Genomic DNA, 24,962 nt, shown 5'->3' on the forward strand with positions numbered 1-24,962 from the left:
TTTGGGACTTGAAGAAAAAAGTTAATCTGCACAATATTCAGTCACTTCCAAGGCTAAGGCATTTTAGCTCTTTCTAAGCAAATGTCTGAAGAGGAAAGAAAATGTATTTTGTTTTGAATAAAAGATTTCACTTTTCATATTCTTCTCCCTGTATAATAAATAGTTCTTCCAATCAAAACATTTTTATTTTTATTTTATTTTTTAAAATATGATGACTAGTTTGTACATATGATTGGATAAAACAGAAAGGTTTTACCTGGTTAGTGAGAAGCATCAGGTTTTTGATATTGTGTTTTCTCATGCATAAGAATGTTCAGGAACAGCATAATGAATGATTCAAGGCTAAACATTTTTACCACTAGCTTAATGCTACATTAGATGATATTTCAGATGCTTCTAAATGGGGAAAACCAGCTCAGCTTGAGATCTGCTCCCAGTTTGACTGGGAAGCTCCACTGCTCAAGCTAACAAACCACATCAACAGTACCTAAAATCACTAAAACTGTTTTGTTTCATCTCTGCAAGTCCTTCAAACACGCTAAGCTTCCTTACTTCCTTACTGTAGCCAATTTTAACTCCCAAACAGACTACAGATAATGAATTCTCAACGTATGAAGTGAAAGACTACCTCAAGTTCAGCAAGTGCCAACATATCCTACTTATTTCATGGTCTTCTGCCTCTTGCTGTTCTTTAACATTTATAAAAATTCTCCTCTTAATGTGTTTAACAAAACAAAATGCATACTAGAAAAACTAATCAAAGCTATTCGAATTCACACACTTGAAAAGAATGAACAGACTAAATTTCTTCCTTGGACATATATAAGATGTAGCACAAGTAAATTCCTTGAAATAGCCCAGTTCCAGTATTGACTTGGTCTGTTCTTGCAAAAGAAAAGTCCAAGAAGAATTTTATATGCTACTGTGAAAACTCAAATATATATACTTTAAAAACAAATCTAATCACACTAACCAGCTTTAAAACTTAATTTGTCAGGAAAATATTTAAAAACCTTCTTTCCTTCTTCCTTCTATTCCTCCTCCTTTTAACTTATAAATCCTGTTGAACAGGTTGTTGGTAAGTCTCTTCCTCATGCCAGACTGGAAGATAATTGTGAAGGCATTTCTTTCACATTGCCAACTTTCTTAGTTATTCTTGGATCATACCTGAGATACAGCTGTGAAGGGCCATAGGAGGCAATCCATGCTATTTCCCTCTAAACAGTACACAACAAACAACTAAGGAGAGGCAATGCTTGTGAATAGTAGGGATGGATTCCATCACCTTAGCTGGAATTGAAGCACAATCCAGCCAAATCTTTCACACAGCTTGACCAATTGGGGAAAAAAAAGACAACATGTCTTGGCTTTGAGCGTGATAGATCATCCCAAATCTACACTAGTCAGGGACTGTTCAGAGGAGAAAAGTAAGTATGGATCTTAATAATGCAACTAAAAATGAATTCAACTTCTTGTCAATATGTAGATAGTACATTAGTGTAAATCACTAAATAGGTAAGCAAGAACACAAGGATCAAAACAGCAAGTCACTGAAAGATTCTTCTCTTGCTCAAAGGAACAATTTTTCCAACAGATGTCCGTAGAAGAAATAACTACCAAAACTACAAGCTGAATTCAGTACAAACAAATGAGGTCAATACAAAAGATATTTTTGACAAATATAAAAGCAACCCTAAGCACTTACGACCTCTTTTTTATTTATTTATTTATTTTCCGCCGTCTTCTTTCCAAGTGAATATTAAAACAAAGAATTTAAGTGGCTTGCAAAAATATGGGAAACAAACTTTCTTTCAGATGGCTGTGAAAATTGTGAAAATGTTTCTCTGTATCTGTGCAGTATAAGTGGCTCGTTAGATCTTTACCAATGAGGTAATAGGCCAAAAATCTGTAAATGCCTTTTCAAGTAATTTACTAAGCAGTTTCTACCTTTTTATTCACTCTCCTATTCAGTTAGCTATCTCTACCTCCATGCAAGGTCTTAACACTTCTCATTTGTCAGAAATCTTTCAAATCCAAAGTAAAGATCACATTTCATATACGATTTTTTACTCTTCTGATGCCTATATTTCTTCTACCCACAAGAAGCTCTATATGTGGTATCACTATGAGACAACCCAGCCAGAATCTACAAAGATGGAGGAAAGGAAACACTAGTACTGGTGTCATATGACTCTTGAACTGGTGGGTTACTCCTCCTTAATATGGTAATTTTCATTAGCTCTAAGGCAGAAAGTGAAAATTCCCTAATGCATGAACACTGGGTAGTATCTTTGCTTCACAAAAGTAACCACATGAAAATCACCAACATCAAGTTAATAAGAAAACAGACGGTAGGCTTTCAGAGAGTCACAGCATCAAAAAGGTTGGAAAAGACTTTCAAGATCATCAAGTCCAACAGTCCACCTACCACCAGTACTTCCCTACTGAAATATGTCCCTGAATACCACATTTAAACCTGTGGAGGGGTTCAAAAAACACCCTCAACCACATCCATGCACAGCTTATTCCAGCATCCGACCACTCTTTCGGAGAATAAATCTTCCTAATATCCAACCTGAACCTCACCTGGTGTAACTTGAGGCCACTACCTCTAGTCCTATCACTTCAAAAAGATTAATAGAGACATCATGAAAAATTCTATGCATAGCATTAAATTTTATGCAGAATATAATTTTAGACAAAACATAATTTTACGTCAATGCTTTGGACAACTGGTAGAAGAAGGAGAGCAAAACAGTTTCTGTTTGGAATAAACTGAATTTCTTTAATGACCTATTGGATGCAGACAACCACCCTTACACCTACTACATTCAATACACTTTCTTAATTGCATACAGCTGTTTGTAAAAGATAAAATGTCTCCATTCTGCCATTCTTACCATACTAATTTCAGATGCTAACTCACACTAGGGAATGAATCATTAACTGTCATAACAGAGCAGCACCTGTGAAACTTACCTTATCGCTGTCAAGTGTGTTCTGTGAAGTTCGTGAGGCAATTGAAATAGTATCAGGTTGGCTGCTACCATCTCCCTGACTGTCCAAGTCCTCGCCATCTCTGCAAATAATTCAGTTTTCATTACAACACCAGCAATGAGTTTTAATATGTTAGATCCTACTCTATACAAGGGGCACCTAAATATTGTGGCAACAGATACAAGCTAGACAAAATAACTGATGCAAAGATGAAGCATTCAGCACTTATCTATTTCTTCTACAAGCATTCTTTTGTTCAGTGTCAACATTGCAACCAGCCAGGTCTATAGCACACGGCTGTAAGAAACAAATCCAAAGCTAGCAAGCAGACTGCTCAGTCACACATTTTAAGCTCTGTCAAAGGATAACAAGGACCCGAGGATGAGAAACATACAGAACTGTGAAAATCTAAAATGTACAGCTATCCTGTACTGCTGATTCAAATCTTGTCTGTAATGGCTAAACCTACGCTGGTCAGGAACTGTTCAAAACAGAAATCTCAACACATGTAGTACTGCAGGAATCCAGAAATTATATGACAAAACTGGCCACAATGACTCTTGGTTTTGTCCAATGTACTGAAGGACATTAGAAATTCAACACTACAGAGGAAACAGTACTGTTGAAATGGCATACCTAGACATCTCTGACTATTTAAAATATTAATTACCTTCTTCCTTTCTGTTTTGTTGTTGGTGCTGTTTTCGGGATGTGGATTGGCTCTTTCAGTGCTCCTTTCAGATGAATGGTCCTTTCTTGTATCACTTCCCGGATGTGTTTAATCCAGTCCTGTTTATTCTCTATACTGGATGCCTTTGATATGTAAAAGAAACAAAAACACCAGAATGGAATACTGTAGCTGAGAGAAATCCACATATATCTTCAATGAATGAATACCAAATGGAAGGCCTAAGGAAAGATTATGTGAATCATTTTTAAAAACTTGAACAGAAAAATGGAAATTCAAGATAGAACCATCAGTATTTAAGCTTGTCAATATTGCTAATGTTGTTAAAAAACTATTTTATTTACATCTCAGATTCTTTTATAACTTAAAGGCCCAAGAAGTCTGAAGCCTTGTATGCACCACATGATAGACAAGGTGAACTGACTTACTTCAGGAACTCCAGTAAAAACATCCTGAATATTGTGGGCTTTATTTGTTTGTTTCTTTAAATTCATGCCATGTACTAGGCCTAAATTAAAATAATAATCTGCCATGAAAAGAACGCTTAACTTACATTGTGACACACATATGCTTCCACAACCCTATTTATGCAGCATTCTTCCCACTTTTGAAATGTACAAGGAAGCAGAAATTATTTAGGGATTGCATTTCAATAACCATCTGCAATACACGATCTGTATTTTGGAGATAACCCTATAAAAGATTTGATATCCAGCTGCCCAATACATAATATGATTACTGAATCCAATTTATTTTTGCTACCCTACAACTGAAACATTATTAAATATAAGTATTGGTGTGGATCTAAATAAGCTAGTATATGTAAACTCTTACTTCTTTTAATTGTTAACTTCTGAAAAATTGGCTTCTAGTATACTGCCAACATTTAATAAATGGGGAAATTAAAATATGATTGTAAAGGTGTAAAAAAAATTGAAAGAGCAATGAATAAGTGCGAAAAAGATCTTTTTCTTTTACAAACAAAAGTACTTTGGAAAAGAAACCAAATACAGTGTTAAATCTTTTATCTAGTGTTTTCATGACATTTACTTGTATTATTCATGTGCTGCACTCTACCTTCAAAAATGAACAATGGAAAAAAAAAAATCAACAAAACTACTGAAAAACTTGGCATACCATAAAGATTATCTAAATACCCTGTACTCAAAGCAGAGAAGAGAACAGAAGAGAACAGGAACAATGTACAGTGAGCATAGGTAGTGTCCTTGAAAACGAAATCCTTTTTACTGTTCTACAGTGGGAAGATCACTTCAGATTGAAAAAATTGTATTATTCAGTGATGTTAAATCTTATCTTCCTGCACTCATTGAGTGCTTGTATACAGAAACTAATGTGAGCTTCTCCTTAGTCTGCAATTGACTAGGAAAACGTGTAAATTTGAGTGGTCATTTTAAAACGACATTATTGAGTAACCACCAAAATATACCTGGAAAGAAACAAGTTTATTTGTAGGTGTGTTAATTGGTAAATGGGAGGATAAACTTTTTACTCATCTCAACACAACTAAGAGATGAAACAGAAAAGTTTCAGTTGACACGGTCCACAAAATACATCAATCAAATTAGCCATTCAAAATGAATCAGCAGACTCCTGGTTATGCAACAGACAAATGAAAAATAGGGTTAGTGGTTCTTCTAACTAGGCAAGGAATTCTACTGGTGTCTGTAACTTCCTGCGATGCAGGATTTAAAGATATTGCACACACTCCCACCCAGAGGCAAAAACCTTTATAAAAACTTTCAGACCACATAAAAACATTTAAGTCTTTCATACTATTTCTATTTCTCCATAAAAACATGAGCCATGAAACAAACCATCACCAGCAAGCAGCAGTGAGCTAAGAGTAAAAGATGTCACCTGCCCTGTCTACTAGTGGATTTGAGATCCAAAGTCTGTGGATCGAAACATTTATTCCTATTTGCAAAAGCAAGTTTGTTTAATACTTCATTAGCCCAATACAGATTCCCCACTGCTGTCAAGTCACTTTAGTCAGATGTACATCATGTCCGATTCTATACAAAGGAAGATTATCTGTCAGCAGCTGTCCCTCTCAAAGTAGCAGAAATCATCACTTGCTGCCTTTCTAACAAGCGAAGACAACTACAAGACTGAGTATATCTATATATAGTCACTAAGCATATACACTAAAATTACCTTGAGAACAATTTTGTTGTCTGAAGTTGGTGTTCTTCCAACCCACAGAGCAAACTTGCAGGGATCTCCTTCAACATGTTCTGTGACACCCAATTCAGAAGTCTGGAATTAAAAAAAACATTGTAAGGACTCCATGGTAATTTATTTATTTTTGTCAGGAGACACAAAAGGATGCTAATATTCTCAGTAGTTGAGCTCTGCCATTTAAAGAGTGTTAGTAGCTTCAGTCTAACTTCAGAGCTTCAGAGACTATTCTTTATTCTGGTAGAGGTGGTGAGGCCTCTCTAAAAGTAATGACTGCAAGCTGAGCACTGTGCAGTAAAGTAGCTATATACTACAGTACTCATATTCTTAAATACTGACTTGATTATTTTACTTTTCTGACTTGACCAATAAAATAAAATAAAATAAAATAAAATCTTACGAGTCTAAATAAAACAAACAGAAATGCTTGGTGAAAGTTAAATGTTGGTATTTCTCTTTGCTAATTTTTACTGGGGACATTCCTTTGTTATTGATTTTTATGTTTTTCATTAGATAAGAGATGCTTAAGAATTCTCTTGATATCTTCTAAAACTCTTTTCTGCCAAATGAGTCTTCCATAGCCTTTCATTCTCTCTGAAACAGATGAAAAAAATAAAAATGTAGTTGCCCTGGGGACAACTGCATTAACAACCAGCCTCTGGGAATGCTTCAGTGTCAGATCTTTATAATCAATTATCATTCAAAATGCTTTTGCTTATAACATCTCATCATGCGTTCCTAGTTAAAAAATTCATATAGGCTCTGCTCCAATAAATAAATAAATTAATAAATAATGAGTGAGAAATACAGCTCAAACTACAAGAATCCTCACTCCAAAAGATAGCTGCTACACATTCTTACATCATTAGAAGCTGCATTTTTTCCCTCATATGCATCATCCCTAGCAAGTACACAGATTCATTACAGGAGATATTAGATACACAATAACTGAGCAAGGGTATTTATTGGCTCATTTGGATGTCAACTTGTTTTTTGTTGCTGGTTTCATTTGTTTTGGTGTTTACTTGTCTCAGGTTGGAAAAGAGAAGGCTTCAGGGAGACCTGAGAGCAGCCTTTCAGTATCTAAAGGGGGCTGTAAGAAAGAAGAGGACAGACCCTGTAGCAGGACCTGCTGTAATAGGACAAGCAGAAATGGTTTCAAACTAAAAGAAGGGAGATTTGCATTGGATATAAGGAAAGAGTTCTGTGTGGTTGTTTTTTTCTTTCACACTAAGGGTAGTGATGCACTAGAATAGGTTGCACAGAGGGATATCCCACACTTGGAGACATTCAAGCCAGGCTACACCAAATTCCGAACAACCTGATCTAGCTTTAAGTGCCTCTGTTCATTGCAGGGGACTTAGACTACATGTCCTTGAAGTGTCCCTTCCAACTCAAATGATTCTATGATTCTATTTGTTTAAGTACTAGTAAACTTAGAAGTTTTGTACACTTGCAAATGTTATTAATTCAGGGACAACAGAGAACCCATGCAGTAGAGTCTATACAGTAACAAGTGGAAAAGATTGTTCACTGTCCCTTTCAATTCTGGTGGACATCAAGTTAAATTTGTCAGAAGCAGTCAAGTTTTAATGCAATGTATGGGTTCTCTTGCACTTAATGCACAATTGAGCAAAATATCTCTGCCAAAGGGCACTGGAAACACAAGTCTGTATGAAGTATAGAGACAAGGGTAGTCGGGCATTGGAATGCACTGCCCAGGGAGGTGGTGGAGTCACCGACCATGTGTGTGTTCAAGAAACGTTTGGATGTTGTGTTGAGGAATATGATTTAGCTGGGAAGTATTGGTAATGGTTGGACTAGATGATCTTCTAGGTCTTTTCCAACCTTGATAATTCTGTGATTCTGTGAAGAGAAACCCATTTGGGGCTACTGAGTGCATAAAAACCAGATCCAGGTCAGGAAGTCCCTAAACTACCAATTAATGATGACTGGGAGAGTATTCTGGCAAATTATCAATTGCTTGCCTTTTATTCCATAGACCTCCTGAGGTGCTCGCTATTGGCCACTCTATCTTTCCAGAATAGTTAATTAGCACATAGTTCAACTAATAGAAGTCATGGCATTGAATACTCTGTACAGAGGAAACTATGACAGAAATCACATCCAAAATACAAGAGTACTTTCTTAAAACTACCTTCCAGAAGTGGGAGATAATATAATTTGCAAGAAGGATCTTTGGCTAAAAATAACAGACATGCTTTTAGCATTTGTATGAACACCTTTTCTACAGATCAAGCTATAAGAATTGCTATAGTAAGTAATCTGCACCACAGGATATTTTACCAGCTAGGACAAAAAGGCAAAAAGAAAAGCCTGTATTTTAAAAAAAAGGTACAGTATCAGTTTTCAATATTTCCAGCAACTTCTCTAGACTCTAGAAAATTATTTGTTCTTTCCAGATGAACTGGCATCACAAGCTTGTGGGACTGACTCTGTAGCTCTGCCTCCTCTCCCATATAATCCCTTGACAGCTGATGCTACCTTCTAGTACACCCAAGGTTTCTTTTGTATTTCAGGTTCTTTGGGGAACCAAAGGAAGACATAACAAAGCTGCTGCAGCTTTGTTACCTACTCACTACCTAGTATAGAGGTCAACAGGAGTTTGAAATGAAATAACAGAACATACAAAGCATGATAGAAAAAGGTTTATGAACCAATGTGCTTTACCAGCATGAATATGGAGGTGGGAAAGGGAAAAGAAAGAGTGAGAAGAGTGAGAAGACAGAAAAGGTTCTGTATTTGTATCACCTAAACTTGGTCAGATTACCCAAGAGAATCAGTAGAAGAATAAAGTCCTTTAGAGTGAGACGTTAAGTAATTGTTCTTAACAGTCTGTCACAAAAACTAGTCTTGTCCCCAACTGACACAGAGCAAACTTATGGACACTGTTGCTTGACAAATTCACTTGACTGCTGCTAAATTTTCAGAGTGCGAATACTGCTCTCACCCAATCTCATCCAGTAAGATACATAGATTACATTTGAAAAGCATACACATAATAAACACAAGAGGGGATGTTTTCCCCCCTATTTTCAAAATGGAATGCACAAATTCTCATCTTTACATTCTTTCTTTAGACCATAAGAGCTATCACATATTTTGTTAAAGGAAAAAAAAAAAAAAATTACCATGAGATGAGAAGCCTGAGTAGACAATCTAGAATTAACTTCCAAAACAAAGAGTTCTTGCCTTTAGAGACCAGTATGTGTAGAATACCCACTGGAATGAATCTTTACTAGTGCTATTACTGTAACATGACTAGTAAATTAGTAAAATAAAGGCCTTCTGTAAATTCTTTCCACCCTTCTGCTTTCTATAGCACACCAGTATTAATACAAAGCCTTCAGCAGTTGCTTTTGGCCTACCCTTTTGTCCTCAAAAGCATAAGCAAACAGAAAAGTTTGAAAATTCAGTCTATGCAGCATACTACAATTCCAGTTTGTCAGGCAAGTTTAAATGATCTGAACATAGTCATAATCATCTTGCCAGCTTTCTAAATATGGTTACTTGTTCTCCCATACTTACAAACAGTTTACTCTTGTAAATGTACTTGCTCCTTCCACTTGAGTCCTTTACTTCTTTACTAAAAACCAGGGACATCTCAAAAAGGAAAAGGTGCCTCTCTCTTCCCTTTCGAATTAGAGTTTTGGGGTCCCACACTTGGAAGGATTCTTGAAGGATGAGCTCTCCCTGAGATTCTATATTTTCATCAAAGCCTAAAAAACCCAGGGAGAAGAAAATATCAGCATGAGAAGTTGATAACATGAGAAGTTTAAAAAGCACAGCTTCTGTTCATTAAGCAATTAATCTATTTTTTCCAAATACAGCTTGCAAAGATAGAACTCCAAGGAAGCAGTGCTAAAAAAAAAGCCTCAACATTGTAATAAACTAAATGAAACTGTAGATCAAGCCTATGCCTAAATTTAGAAATCCAACTGTTAAGAAGTTTATCAACTATTCTGGCAGCATTTCACCAACAAATAGAAGCTCTGTTGGCTCCTCGTAACTTCTGCAAAGAAAATTATTTTTCTTAGGAGGTTTTTGCTACTGTAAAAATTGTAAAAAGTGAGCAGCTTGCAAAGACACAGCAGGTAATGTTCTGACAACAATGGCTTCCAAATGCCATCTCTTTTGCTGATACAGCTTCCCTATTGTGCATGCAACAAGCATGCAAACATATTCCAATAGAAAATGAAAAAAGATGGCAGCCTGGAGCTGTTGCCATGTGTATCTGCCTGCCATTTATTCACTCTGCAACAAAGAAATAGGAGCTGGATTATTTATCTTGATATATAACAAAGACGAAGGTTGAGAATACTGATAAGTATACTTCTTTTCTAGCAGCAGTGTTCTCCCAGGTTTACACAGAGTTTTAGAGCTGCAGGATAACAGAAGTTAAGACTTCCATACTCTTTTGAGCAGTACAAAACTGCATTTTAAAGGTATATTCCTTTCCAAAAGTCTCAACAGAAAAACACCATCCTTTTCAAGACAACAACAGTCCTTAGAGTTCTAAAGAGGGAAAAGTATGGAGAGCATCACATGTAAGTTACTTCAGGATGTTCATTCAAAAACCTCCAGAGACACAAAAAGGAAATGTGCTCACTCACTGTATTTATTTAACATGGAATGAATCAACTGTACACACATGATTTGTTATAAAACCAACTTATGTAAAAGATTAGGATATTCTCCAGAGACACATTCCTTGTGTTAGAAGATCATTACCAATGCTGGTCAGCATTTATACTAACATCATCTCCTGAACAAAGCAATTGGAATGGAATTCAGACTGACCAATATTCCTGTTGTTTAAAATCAGGGAAGAGTGATGACCTAGGGCATTCACACGACCAAGAATCATATGACAAACCAAGGTGCATTTTATGCTAACTTGCATGGTACTGCAAATTCTAAGAAGACATAGAGAAGGAAAAGCACTTTTGACTGAAAACACGTTGCATAAGTTTTTATTCTGCAACTACAGGCTAAAGTGGCTCTGCTTTCAACTTTAAAGAAATCTACTTTGCCAAAAAAATACCCAGTTTTATTATTAAATGCATGATGGCACCATCATACATGATAACGTGCCAACAGCAAAATGGATTTTGGCAGAAAGTTGTTCTCAACACATAGAAGCAATTACTTCCAATATCAACTGTCTGCCATGAACATGATTATGCTGTTCTGGCTAAGACTCATATTAAATTGGCTTACGCTGACTTTATACTGCCAGAAAAAAGATTTCACTTCAACCAGAAGCCTGTTAAGGAACAGGCAGTAAACAGATGTGAAAAGTACAAATTTCTTGGAGACCATTATTTGATACATAAATCAGAAAAATCAACTCTTAATACACTTACGTTTCCCTTATAAAGAAGTTAGGGAAACTGCTTGGAAAATTTAGCTGGAGTTATTATACCTGACCATTATCTTAGTAGGCTAGTAGAAACCTTTTGTTAGTCTACATACTTTTCAGTTCTGCAGTGGCAGAGATGTTGAGGAGGATGAAAGAACCGTTTTTAAAAACTAACAAACTCTATCCATTGTCCAAAAATTTAATTTCTTCAGTAAGTCAGCATTTTATTTACCTCCGAATAAAAGGTATGTGAAAGACAAACACGGGGACAAAAGTGACAAAGAGACATGAGTTCTTCAGATTTCCTTATTGTACAGTAATATAAGAAGCTATTAAATACGACAGAGTTAGAAGATTTGAATCCTACCTTCCAACATACTGAGGTGCATGGCATCGTTGGCTCGCTTTGGCACACTAAGCATCACCTCCAGGCCATCCTTAATCTCGCCTTTACCTTCTTCACAGCATGTGAGCAACTCCTGCAAAAGATCAGCAGACATGAGCATCCTGTCTCTCTACATTAACATGACAGACAATTAAATGCTGCTTCTAACATGCAAAGAAACATTTTTGGCATGTAAAACGTATTTTAAACTTACTCCTCCATTGATGTGATAGCATATTTTGTACTTATCAGTATCTGTTCTTCATAGAGCAGCTCAAGCTTTTGCCTAAACACTTTCAATTTACATAATCTGACTAATAATAAATCTTTAGAAAATACATTAAGGACATTTTCTTCTTTTCTGTAAGCTCAGATGCAGCTATTGGACGTAGCACTACGTCAAGGCCCAAAACAATGCAGGTCCTATCTCATGAAGCTGGTGGAAAATGGGACAGAATAAAAGTATCTGTATGTAACCTTCACTCCACAGCACTAAAGACCTGATCTGCGCTAGTGCTGATTAAAGGATTTACATTGATTCATTTCCAGTATTCAGTGATGTACTCTACTCAAACAAATGAAAGTGTCTCAGAGAAAAAAAAAAAAAAAAATTTAATACAACCATTAAATGATGGACAAAAGTAAGAGAAGGGAATGCACTGAAATGTTACAATGGAATTTAAGGCGATGCAGTTCAGTGCCCATTCAAGATACAAGAGCTGATATTCCAATTTCCTCACATTCTTCATGTGTTTGAATGGTATCAAGATAAAATGTAGCTTACACAACCAAAATAACAAATTATTTCTACTGTCGTCATAACTGCACTACATCCATTTAGTTACCAATACCATCCATCATGGCAGCAAAACAGAACAATGCTGTACTTAAATTCTGGATGACAAAATAGCAGAAAAGTGCTTCTAAGAGAGAGATTGGTAGCTTCAATGTTATATGGACATATAAACAGAACTTCTGAAACTGGAAAGGTTCTGCCATCATTCAAGATTTGGGCTCTTGATCATACGCCTCTTATCTTGTAGAAGAAAAGGAAATCCAACATTCATTGAATTTTACATCCATTTTACTATGCAGCAAAGCCATCTGTGTCTGAAAAGACTGGTGAAATCAATCTATTCTATCCCTTCAATACTGCATTGCTTAAGACATATGTAGATTCAACAACTGTTGAAATTGGTTCCCAAAACTTCTAAAACATGGCAGCCTATCTCTGCAAGTTCTAACTTAATCGAGCTGCATCTTTTTTTGCAAGGAGAGAACAGACAAAAGTTTCAACTGAAACAGTAGATCCATTTCCCTCCAACACTATCTGAAATAACACAGAATGTTTTTCAGAAGTTTTAAAAACAATTATCCATGGACACTGTCATTATGAGAAGCATAATGACATAAAACACTTGTTTATGAGAAGCAGAATCACAGAAAGAAGTTTGAGTACTGACCTTTAAAAGAAGCTGATATTTTGTTATCCTCTGGACAGGTTTGATAAGGTAAGAAGAGATAGAATTGGCCAGTCCATGTCGCTGTTGTATCTCCTACACAAAAAGCAAACATATGAGAACTTGTGAGTACCAACAAGCAGATTAAAGCCTGTTCTGATGACTTAATGGTAGACACTGCACAACATTATTATTTTAGCAAGAAGCAAATAAATAATTAAATAAATGAGAAGATGATCATACATTCCAGGCACAGCAAGTGATTTGGCTGTGCATTTGCCTGCTCACTTTGTATAAACATATCCAAGGGTACACCTGTAAAATGTTTCAACAAAACTAAAATCAAACAGCAGTGATAAGGGAAATCGAGCAAGTGACAACAAGTTTATTAAGTAAGATCTGTAATTCTTGTTATTTTACCTTCAGAAGAGAAAAATAAAATAAAAAAATCTTAGTATTCCAAGGAAAAGCAAAAACTATTGCGTAAAGGCTGAAGAATAAATTTCTTGGCATCGTCTGCTAATTCAGCTGTTACAGAACATTTTTAACGTGGCTGTTACAGAGCCACAAGGGGGAGCAAGAAGTAACATTTTCTAACCAAAGGAAAGAGGTTACACAAGAGATTGAAAAGAAAGCGGATCCACTTATAAACAAATAAACAAGTCCTCCAATAAGCTAAAGGAGGAAAATATAATCACGTGATAATTATAGGGAAGAATTACAGATTTTAAATACCAATCATGGTTGAATTTCAAGACCAGTACTTGTCATTTATTACAGTACTGTATGTATTTTAACCACACAATTTAAGAGAGCAGGTTCATGCACTGCCGCTATATGCTTCTAAACCATGATTACAGTATCAGAAATTCCCAAGATGGGAATCAATGCAACCTATTGAATTCACCAGTATACAGTCAGGTCTTCACTTTTTTATTCTACCTAAAGTGGACTAGGACATTGAGAGCTACTGGTCTGTTTTCCTGTAGCCCATGCACTCATGTACAATGACTGAAAACTAAACAGAGGCTTCTCAGAAGGACTTTAGAATCTCTATTACCTTAGTGATAGACTTGAAATTAACAGAAAGAGCTTCAGTGATATTATTACTCAAATACCTCTCTCTCTGCTTTTATAAAAAATCCTAAAAAAAAAAATGTTGGTGTCACTACAAAACTAGTAGCTCAGCACAGGAATGGTGGAAACAAAAAGGAGTAGAGAGGAACATAACTGAAACATCTATAAACTTGTGTTCAATCATACCAATATGTCCTTCAAGGCAGCCAGAATTCTCTAAAATCTCTAATAGCTGCTACATTTTGGTCTTCTCCTAAGTAGAATGTTTCATGTAGACCAAATAACTTTGGGATTGAATGAGCAATGTGGTTGGTTTAGAAGCTATGACCAGTACAAGTCAACTGAATTACCACTGCAATCAATTACAAATTAAAGTTGCTTCAAGAAATTTAACAAAGACTGTCATTTTTATTTCGTACAATGCAACCTTAGCAAATTAAAATGCTAAGATTTACAAAATGTGCTTGAGAGAATAGGAGATTTATGTTTTGGCTGCTGCCACCCAAATCTGCGTGCACTCCTGAACTGTTGTGATATGACAGTGACTTCCAGCACTGATTTGACAGATTTAAGAGACCAACAGAGGAATATAAATTAAAGGAGTAAGAGATATGATTGATTTTCTTAAGTTGACAGTAAATTGCAGTATTAGTAACAGGAAACTTGCATATTCATAACAAATAAGGCACATGACATAAATAAATACAGGTATATTAGTCTACATAGCAAGACATATTTTTAAGTCGGACATAAAGTACTTACATCAAAGTATGCTCCTGCGTGTTCTAGTATTAGCTGGGTCGAATCAGGTTTATTTTTGCAGTAAGTAACATACATTTGGAACTTGTCTGCCTGCAGAACAAAAGGAAAATTTATACAGGTTATCAGAGAGCATAATTTCTGTCTCATGAACATCTTCTACAGTTGGCAACTTATCTCCTGTCTTAAGAAACTAAGCGACACAATTATTTTTCATGTCTGGAAGCATAATAAAATATATCAGAAAAAAGAGTGTGAAAACAACGGTAATGTATATGAAAGTAAATAATTCATATCCACATGCAGATTTGGACAACCCATGTAAACTTCCAGAGCAGCAATGCACTGGCACCAGAGACCCATACCTTAATTATTTTCCAGTTAAAGATACACAATTTTTTACTCAAATTTCAATGAATAGTTACTTATACAGAGACTCAAAATACGAATGGATTTGAGATCCATTATCCACCCCTCCCTTTTTCCTATCTCCCTTATGATTTCTAAGTGCAAGTCTGAGTACATTACCCATGTCACAAAGCAGTGTCCAACATCTTCTGGTAACTGTTCATATTTTTCTAACTCCTTGAGGAATATACTATGGGTAGAGAGAGAAAAAAAATAAAGTGTAAGGTACACGAAATATATCAATTAGAACAGCAGATATTGATCTATTACCTATGAATGAAGACTGTTAGAAAACTTACTGTAATTCATACTAACAGCATGAACTAACATAGGAAGAAAAGAATGGGTGACAATGTGTAATATAAGAGCTAATATAAAGCAATTCATCACAAGTTCTGATGCAAAGATCAGAAAATTGTGTCAGCACATACTTGCAGTACGCAAAATTGAACGTAGTCCCCCATCTAGAAGGTATCCTACTGTTTTCTACATGTTTAGTGTTCATGTCAAGAGAAATAAAAGGTTGAATTATTTTTGGGTGCTGATGTTAACTGATGACATTGATGTCTGTGCTATATGTGTATTCCGTTGAGTTTGGTGATTTCCATATCTTCACAACAACTGAAAAACCTACAGCAGTATCTTAGTGCATACAAAAAAAAAATCTTAAAAGCTCAAAGATGTCTGAGATTGAAAAAGACAATTTCTAATGGTGTATGTCTAGCTGCAAAAAAGGAACAACTGCAACAATTCAGCAATGTGAGAAGAAATCTTTTTTGATGGCAAAGAGTCCAAAATTCATAAGCACAATATTTTCATTAGGAAATCCTTTAGGTCATCGTGTAGATTTACCAGTAAAATGGAAATGAGAGATAAGTCACTCACTTATTGTGGAACTCGTAGATTTCCTGCATGTTTCCAAAGATAATGTGCTCTTTGTTTACAATACCAGGTGGGATCTCCTCAACTCCACTTGTCATTTCCCATAGATATGTCTGCCCAGAACAAAAAAGATGCATGAAAGGTCATTAGAATGCTGAACAGAAGCACTCAGGTATCCGTAAGCATGCATTCACAGAGTGAAATCGGTGAAGATCATACAGCATCATCAACACCGGTTGTGACACTGTCTGTTGTGTCACATAGACCTTGCGATTTTGACAGGAAAAACCAAGTTCTAAAACTGACAGTTTAATACAGTCTTTGAAACTTCATCATTTAAAATGCATAGTGCTCTTGACAACCTCTAGTGCTTCAGGATATTGCTTATCAAGGCCATATCTCCAGTCTAGAAGTTCATGTTGTGTGTGACAGCTAACGCTGAACATTACTAGCCTGAGTATAACAATTATTGGGCACGTTTCCATGGAATCTCCCTGAATTTCTATTCAAAAAGTCAGTGAGTAGCAGAACATGTGATACACATAATAAGAGAATTAACACAAGCTCTCCTCACTTGCAAGCAAAGCACATTAATTAAACCACTCCCTTTTCCCTCCCTCTCCAAAAAAAGAACCAAACAAACAAGAAATGAACAAAAAGACAAGCAGTATTGATGAAAGCAAAACATATAGAAAGAATTCTGAAGTAGCTGATATCAAGCTGTAATTCTAGGTTTCTGCATAATAGCAGAAATAGTTAATTTGGTCTTACAACAACTAAATATATTTGTTTTTTAAAATGAGAACAAAGTAGAAAGCAACAGGTCGAATCTTGTCTTCAAAGATCATCAAAAAAGAAGACTTACATCCATGCATTCTCGGAGGTCTCTTACGTAAGCCTTTTCTGTCTGAATTAGCTCAGCCATAATAAACCTTAGGTGACAACAGAAAGACTAATCAAATCTCAATCTGTATAATCGTTTTGAATACATAATAACCAGAATACACATTTCTTATCAGCTTTTGCTTTTTCCACTGCTCTACGAAAGTCTAAGAACTGAAATGCTATGAGAGAAAAGACACAAAGGAAACATGAGAGACAGTGCTCTTGCATTAGTTACTGGTGTAAAAAGAAATAGGGAAAGAGATGGAAATTTTGTCAAATGCTTTTCACTCGATTTACCTTATCCTCTCTCCTCCCCTTACACATTTATTTCACACTATTTCTAATAAAGAAAAAAAGCAGGTTAACACAAGTCTAAGGTGGCTTTGGAAGTCTGAGATTCTGACATGCTAGAATGTCCTGAAAGAATGAGTATGTGAATAAAAGGTAGTAGGAGCTACTGAATAATATCACTCTCTTTTACTGTTTATCCAATTTCTAAGCTTCCAGACAAGCCACAACAGTTGCTTCATTATCAGGACTGATTTATGCACTCTCAGTTATTAAAAATAAATAAATTCATTACTCTTTCCTGCGAGCAGATTTTCGTTTTTCTTCATTAAGCTCGTGAGCAGCATCACGCAGTTTCACTTCTGACCCAGGGACACTGGCCGGGATTATATCCAGCTGCAAGCTTTTGCTCTTCATGAAAGAAAGGAAGAAATGATTAAAGAAGAAGACAGGAGAAAATTACAGATAAATCAAAAGGAAGCAAAGATATACATTTTTTTGTATGTGTCTATCATCACGCTCCAATTTCACTTACCGATTTATTGGAATCAGAGGAAATACCCAGAGCTTTCTCTAAAGAAGTCCTGTATTTCTCCATGCGCAGGGAAAAGTCTCTGTACCTTTTATCCACTGCTGTGACACATTTTTTAATCTCTGTTGCATGAGCATGCCCTTTTTCACAAAAGCCATCAGCCAGCTGTATCAACAACTTCACCCTCTCTTTGGTTTGCTATGAAAACAGGAAAATATCAAACAGTTACTAACTCTACCTGTCATAAAGGGGATCATTTTGCTTAACCTGCTACTAAGTACAGGTGGAGAAGTCATGGAAGGAGCAAGCTTCTACCTCTCGTTCCAGAACTCCTTTAAATAGATGCCTCTTTCTTTAAAGAAATGTCACCGAATCTCTTTGGTGGTGCTCAGTGAAAGCACAAGGAGCAATGGGCACAAACTGGAAGACAGGATGTTCCATACGAACACAAGGAAAAACTTTACTGTGAGGGTGGCAGAGCGCTGTAACAGAGTGCTTGCCCAGAGAAAGGTTGTAAGTTCTCCTCTGGAGATACTCAAAACCCACTTGGATGCTTTCCTGTGTAGCCTACCTAAAGCAAATCCTGCTTTAGAAGGGGGTTAGATTACATGATCTCCAAAGGTCCCTTCTAACCTCTATAATTCTATAACATAGATTCCCTTGGCTTTTACTACTACGTGACTAGAAGTAACTTGTTTTTCTTTCAAAAACACGCTCTATATCTAATCCAGAGACTAAATTCTCCTAGGCAAGCTTTTCAGAACATGGCTATTTTCCTTCCACTAATACAAATGGATTTTAATCCCATCAAAGGTAATTCGTTCATTACACCAAAGCACTAACAATGGGCCTGACCCACAAAATCTCAGGACTTTTCCTTCCTTTATACATGGACTGAACTAAAGCGCTGTGATATGATTCTTGTACTTTACACTTTAATTAAGTATATATTCTTTAATATTTTTTATGTTGTTTCTTTTTTTCTTTTTTTTCTTTTTTCTTTTTTTTTTTTTTTTGTCATGCAGTTCTTAGGAACTAAGAGAACAAAGTAACGAACTTGGTGGTGGTTACAAGTACTTTTTCTAATTACCTTGCTTCCTTAGATTACGTATGTTCCTTTGTACAAATCATAAATTACCCACAAAATTACCCACAAAACACGGCTTTACACTTCCACGCATTTTTCTCTGATACCATGTCAGAGTAAAACATATTGTCAGGGCGCGGACTAACAGGGATTTGGGCAAAGCAGTTAATAAGAACATAACTTAATTTTCCCCTTTCTTTTCTGTTGTTTGTCCTTTCATGTTTTTCGATTTTTCTTCTTTTTTAACAGTCACTCCAAGAATTTCACCATGGAATTCCAAACAAGCAAGGGCTAATACCTCCTCCCAACAAACAGTGAACCACAAAGGGAGTGGCCCTAACAGCATCCTTACAAAAGGGGCACCAGCATCACCTTCTGCCTGACAGAGGAAGTAATGGGAGGCATTAGCAATCTGTATGCTGGAAGGAATCCAAAAGAACAAACATTTGAGCAAAACTCAGAAGAAAGAACACAGTAGAACTGCAATGAATAGTCTAAGGAGTAATAATTTTTCTACTATTTTTCTATTATTTTTAATTAAATGTCAGATGAATAATTTGTCTTCTTGTATTTTATATCCCAAATGATCATGGAGTAATCCACAGGCATGAGGATGTAAAAATGGAAATCAAAGGACCTTTATGGTTTCTGGTTGTTGGTTTTTTGTTTGTTTGTTTTGTTTTTTAGACCATTTTTAAAATCAGTTCTGTCATGAGAAATCAACTGCACATCAGGCTAATGGAACTCAAGCAATACGGTGGTTATCTTCTGATTATCTTTTGTTCTATTATTTTCTATGTAGAAATACAGAGATAAAGCCAACACAAGAAAAGAAAGACATACAGACATAGTTATTGTCTTGTTTGCTTTTTTACTAGTATGTAATTTTACTTACCTTCGCTGTGATCTGAAATTCTTCATGTTCTTTTAACAACTCTTGAGTATGCTGGATACTGGAACCAGTGGAAGTATGTGTGGATAAATAAAACTCCCCATTGTCATGAATCCATTCCAGAGCCTAAAATAAATATCAAGAACAGAAGAAGAGTGAGAGTGAAGGCAACATACTTTTGCCAGTAGATATCGACAGTAATAAGCTTTTCATGAGCACAAGTTGGTCATGGTTAAATTTTACTCTACTCTACCTGTGGCATTTGTGGTTTCATTAGTATACTCCAGAAATAAGCAAAAACCACTTCTTAGTTGCAACATAGACCTGCTGAACTTCAACTTAAATATGCATTTTCCAACCTTAAAAAAATATTACATTAGACCGACAAATATATATGCTAAACTTCCCCTGCACTTGAGATTTAACAATCACTTCACTCCTTAGTTGATATATATTCCTGTTTCACAAAGTATGGTACATAGTTACATGTACTCACAGAATTCAAACATAAAGCAAAGGAGTGTGAAAAAGGTGACACATATCAGTTAATTTAATGTGTGTACACTGGTAAAAGTCAATAGTATTTTGTTATTGAAACTGAATTACTAAACAACTGCATACTAAAATTGTTTCTCTTTCACATCCTAGCACCTTACTTTCTTACTACTACAAATCATGCTGCCCCATGTTATGGTCCATGTTCTGCCCACATTAGTATGCACTGTACTTTAAAACATACTGGTTGTGATGAACTTTACTGTCCTTCTACTAGGAAAAAAATAAGAGCCCTCTCAAACTGCTTCTTAACACTAAAACTGAAACCTGTGACTGAAGACTTGCATTGCCAAGTTGTCTGCAACTCTTAATACCAGCAGCTACAGCAGTGTGCAGAGGCACGTGAACTTAGAAGCTTTTTGGTTCTGACAAGGCCAGTATCAAATGTTCAAAGAATTCAACACAGTTTGGTTAGAATACTGAATGTGAATGTCTGAATTTTAAAGACTGTAAGGGCATACCACAATGCCGTTTACCTAGTTGCATACTAGTGTGGATGCAAGTCTGATGAGACAGTCCTACTCTTTTCAAGTGCCACTCATGGAAACAAACCAAGAACTCTTGGACTAGAGTAAAGCAGAGAGGCACATCAACTGGTTGCCTGTATGATGTTTCTTGTCATTCTTATATCAAACCTTGCAGTGAAGAATGATATGGACAAGAAGCACAAGTATCGTTGATACCATAAGTAAAAATTATTTTGATACTTCTTGTTTTCAATTTCTTAGTCCCCCATTTTTATTTTATTTATTTATTTATTTTTTTCATGGCTTTATTACACAGTGCTGAAATGACAAACAAAACTTCCCTTTAGTAAATGTTACCCTTTCACTACTTCTTGGCAGCTCTACAGAGTCACAACATGACCAAAATTTATCTTGATGTTAATTCCTACAGTTTAGGCCAGCTCATTTCATTTGAAGATCAGAACTATAAGCTGGAGACACACATTACTATATAGAAACTAGTGAAATTGAGAGGCCAGTTGTGTCCTTAATTTTGGAATGGTTTGTCATTCTATCAATTCTCTTGCAAGCTGCTATGTTATCTTTTTCTACAGCATAGCATAACATTCCAAAAGTACAAAGAATGGGTTCCTCCAAATTCCCCACAAAAATTTCTATGAAGATAACAGTAATTTCATTTTCTGGTTGATCAGCGTAGTGTCCCAATAAAGGTGGCAGTGACTAAATAGGAGGCAGCTGTATAGTGGGGTTTACAATGAAAACGCTGACAGATCTTTATCTCTAGTGTTTGACCACTATTCTGTAACCTCTGTACAAAAGCAAGTAAGTCACATGCTTGTCAGAGGCTGAAGTTAAGGTTATCAGAAAGTAGTGAAGGGGGCTGGAGGGGGGATGTTGTTGTGTTTGTTTTAAAGTCATATTCACATTTAACTCCACTCCAGTATTCAACTTGCATTACTTTCTTCATGAAATCACAAGAGACAGATTTCTGAAATATTTCAAGAGATGAAAACAGAACCCTAGTCATTAACTCTCTCTCTACACTGGCTGTCAGAAAGAAATAAAATACTAGCTTTTTGAGTCCTGTAAAGTATACCTAATTGTATTTCACACTATGGATACGGTGTTGTTTTCTGCAGAACAGGAACAAATAGTTTCCTTCTTTAACCTGCATCCAGTTAAAATATATATATATCATTCCAGTTACTAATTCCATCTTGGAAACCCATGCTTAATTTTAGGGTTAGTATTATGATCAGTAAAGGAGGTTATTTCAGGTGTAGTTATTTAATTACTTAATGGCTATTTGCAGACCGCTAAACCTAACAAAACAAAACAAAGAAAAAACACACACGCACACACACACACACAAAAAAAAAAAAACAACCACAAGGAGGATTTACAACCTAAGAAACCATGAAAACAAGTACACAGAAACTGCAAAATCCTTCTCAGCCATTCAGTTACGTTGTTCATTGAATTATCCAACTTCTCTGCTTGCTTGAATTGCCAGCCAGTTTAATCAGATCCCTTCCCACTCCATCATGGGAGAAAAATGTTGCCATTGTTTCTTTAGTCCTATTAAATGTTTGTGTCAAAGTTAACAATTGTAACAACTTTTCAAACACAAACTTGCAGAAATGAGACTAGCCAGTACCAGACCAAGCCAGCAGAAACATGTAGATATTCTGTATTAAAAGAAAACAATTCCTCTTACTTTTTACTTTAATCATTGATCTTTCAGATGTTTGAAGTATTGAAGTCAGTGACAAGTTTATAACAGTGGGACAAGCCAGTCTATGTCAAACCCTGATTATACTGAAGAGAATTTTTATATAAAACTCACCTGCTTGGCACTTCTTTCAAACACCACATACTGTTGGCATTGATCAAGACGTCTTTTACGCATGGTCCAATAATGCAGCACACGATTCTCCCGCTGGAAGAGTTCATTCAAGATATCTGAAAGGATAAGAACAGTTTCATCAGAGGTTGTGACAACCAGTTTTGAAATAACGTATCAAAATCAGTGGTAGAAATTAGTTTGTACTGTAGAATGTGTAATGCACTGTTTCTGTTACTCTGTTTTGCTCTTTGTTGTGATGCTTTTCTTTGTCAATACTACTTACAGAAATGTTGATTAAAGAAAATAGAGATATAATTAAAAACTATTAATAATGCTCTTTCTTCTTTCAAATGCTTTTCATGCAGGGTCTGCTACTTACACAGGACTTCAAAATGTGTTATGACAAAGACAGTTCTTGAAGGATTTTCTCAGAAAGAATGAGCATACACAAATAATGATAACCTGTCTGATGTTCCAAATTAACAATAGGGAAGAACAGATTTTTCTTAATATACCAGTTTCTTACAAAGTATTTAATACATATGGGTAAATATGTAACCATGAGTCACTACACAACAAATACAACATAAGCAGAGCACAGTAAAAATACATGAAATCGGGAAATTTGTAATTCCTCTTGAAAAACAAAAACAAAAAACCCAACAACAGTATAATCGAGTATGCTGACTAGCTCAAATACTAGCATTCACTGGGCCTTGATAGAACTTCCATGTAATCAAATAACTGTATCCACTCTTTACTACTCCATTCCTGAGTGTCAGAAGCTGTCCAGCTTTGCAAAGTTAATTACTGTTATCCTGCAATTCCCTGTATCTGACTTACAAGTTCTTTGGTGGCAAAGAGTTTTTTCTTAAGATACGCTTAAGATTTTATCTGCATTCTACTTTTTTCATGATTACTGTTTTTCATTTCAAACAAAGAAATCCTAGCAGTTTCTTGCGAAGCTCACTTTACTCACTGCTTCTTTCAGAACAGCAGCCCTAGTGGATTTTGTGGCTACTGCAGACCCAGATAGCAAACTGGAATACTGGGAATGAGTGAACATTCACCTTTCACATGAGTGAAAGGAAGAAGAGAAAGGAAAAAAGGGGAAGAAAAAAGGCTCATACTCCACAAGCATGCTTTACTTGTTTTTCTACTGACACCCACACACATTTTTCACAGCTATGAATGAAGGGTCTCAGGTGCCAGGTATCAAAACATCTCTTTATCTCCCTGCCCCATGGTTCTAGTCCACCATGCCTTCCTTGCAAACAACTCAGAGACTAATCATTCGACAGTTAAGCTCAGAGAAAGGGAGCCTGAGGGGAAAAGCATCTCTACCTATTGGATAACCTGGGACCAGTTACAATTACCTCCCATTGCCTCCACGAGGATTATGAAACCTGACTGCACTGCTGCCAGTACCTTCCCTCTTGGAAATACCGTGGTCCCATTTGACACAGAGCACTGAGATCACCCAGAGTTTGCCTTTGGTTGGAATCCGGTAACTGCGGTCAGTGTTTTCTTCTTGCCCCAAACATGCCTCAACTGATCTGTCCCTTTGCCAAATCATGTGCTGATCTGCAATGAGCAACACTGCCTCATCTGCTTTCTCCATTTTCCTTCTTCCTTAGGCCACACCTGAGATGTCTGCATAGAATATAGCCAGATTTCTAGGGGACTGTTGTTATATAATATAATACCCCCAACTAAACGCCATGTAAAAAGAGACATCTTGATAATGACGCAAGTGAAGTAGCTCTGACATTCAGCAAGCAAGGTGAATTTAACTAATTGGAACAGCATTTGTTCTGCCAGGACACAATACAGATGGCAAGCCAGTGAGAGACATTTGGCTGAGTCCCATTAGTGTTACTACCATTAATTTCTTGGACTGACAAGGAACAGAAAAAGTATTCTATAAAATACTCATAGGAAGTTACAGAACATTTAAAACATTTAAAACATTTAAAATCTGATTTAGATGAGCAGCTCTATTTTAAGGCTTCTGAAGTACTGTTGTTATTTTCTACAATTTCAACATTTGTTAGAAAACTAAATTAGTTCCTAAGTTTTCAGCTTATTCTTCAGGCTCTTACGAGCTGAAATCTCTCAGAGCCTGTCTCTACACACCCTGCTCTCTCTATCAGCCCATCTAAAAATATGATC

The 24,962-nt window shown here is 36.1% G+C and overlaps 1 protein-coding gene across 4 annotated transcripts in view; it reads right to left on the reverse strand.

The window, feature by feature from the left end:
- The window catches only part of TRIO (trio Rho guanine nucleotide exchange factor), a 221,798-nt gene that overhangs the window by 68,502 nt on the left and 128,334 nt on the right, over positions 1 to 24,962 (reverse strand). For all 4 annotated transcript variants that reach the window (XR_014942818.1, XM_085537841.1, XM_015854391.3 and 1 more), the window contains exons 20-33: positions 22,791 to 22,906; positions 19,926 to 20,048; positions 17,947 to 18,141; positions 17,707 to 17,822; positions 17,104 to 17,170; positions 16,242 to 16,351; positions 15,477 to 15,546; positions 14,952 to 15,041; positions 13,116 to 13,208; positions 11,635 to 11,746; positions 9,434 to 9,624; positions 5,861 to 5,962; positions 3,668 to 3,810; positions 2,980 to 3,079 (exon numbers count right to left, since the gene is read on the reverse strand). Coding sequence is in view for 3 of the 4 variants with exons in the window: in XM_085537841.1 (XP_085393967.1) it covers positions 2,980 to 3,079; positions 3,668 to 3,810; positions 5,861 to 5,962; positions 9,434 to 9,624; positions 11,635 to 11,746; positions 13,116 to 13,208; positions 14,952 to 15,041; positions 15,477 to 15,546; positions 16,242 to 16,351; positions 17,104 to 17,170; positions 17,707 to 17,822; positions 17,947 to 18,141; positions 19,926 to 20,048; positions 22,791 to 22,906 (1,628 nt within the window). In the remaining variant the exon portion in view is untranslated. The remainder of the gene's footprint in view (positions 1 to 2,979; positions 3,080 to 3,667; positions 3,811 to 5,860; positions 5,963 to 9,433; positions 9,625 to 11,634; positions 11,747 to 13,115; positions 13,209 to 14,951; positions 15,042 to 15,476; positions 15,547 to 16,241; positions 16,352 to 17,103; positions 17,171 to 17,706; positions 17,823 to 17,946; positions 18,142 to 19,925; positions 20,049 to 22,790; positions 22,907 to 24,962) is intronic.

The sequence above is a fragment of the Coturnix japonica genome, chromosome 2 (assembly GCF_054131305.1).
Source record: "Coturnix japonica strain WE chromosome 2, WE-NBRP24, whole genome shotgun sequence".
Classification (NCBI taxonomy): domain Eukaryota; kingdom Metazoa; phylum Chordata; class Aves; order Galliformes; family Phasianidae; genus Coturnix; species Coturnix japonica.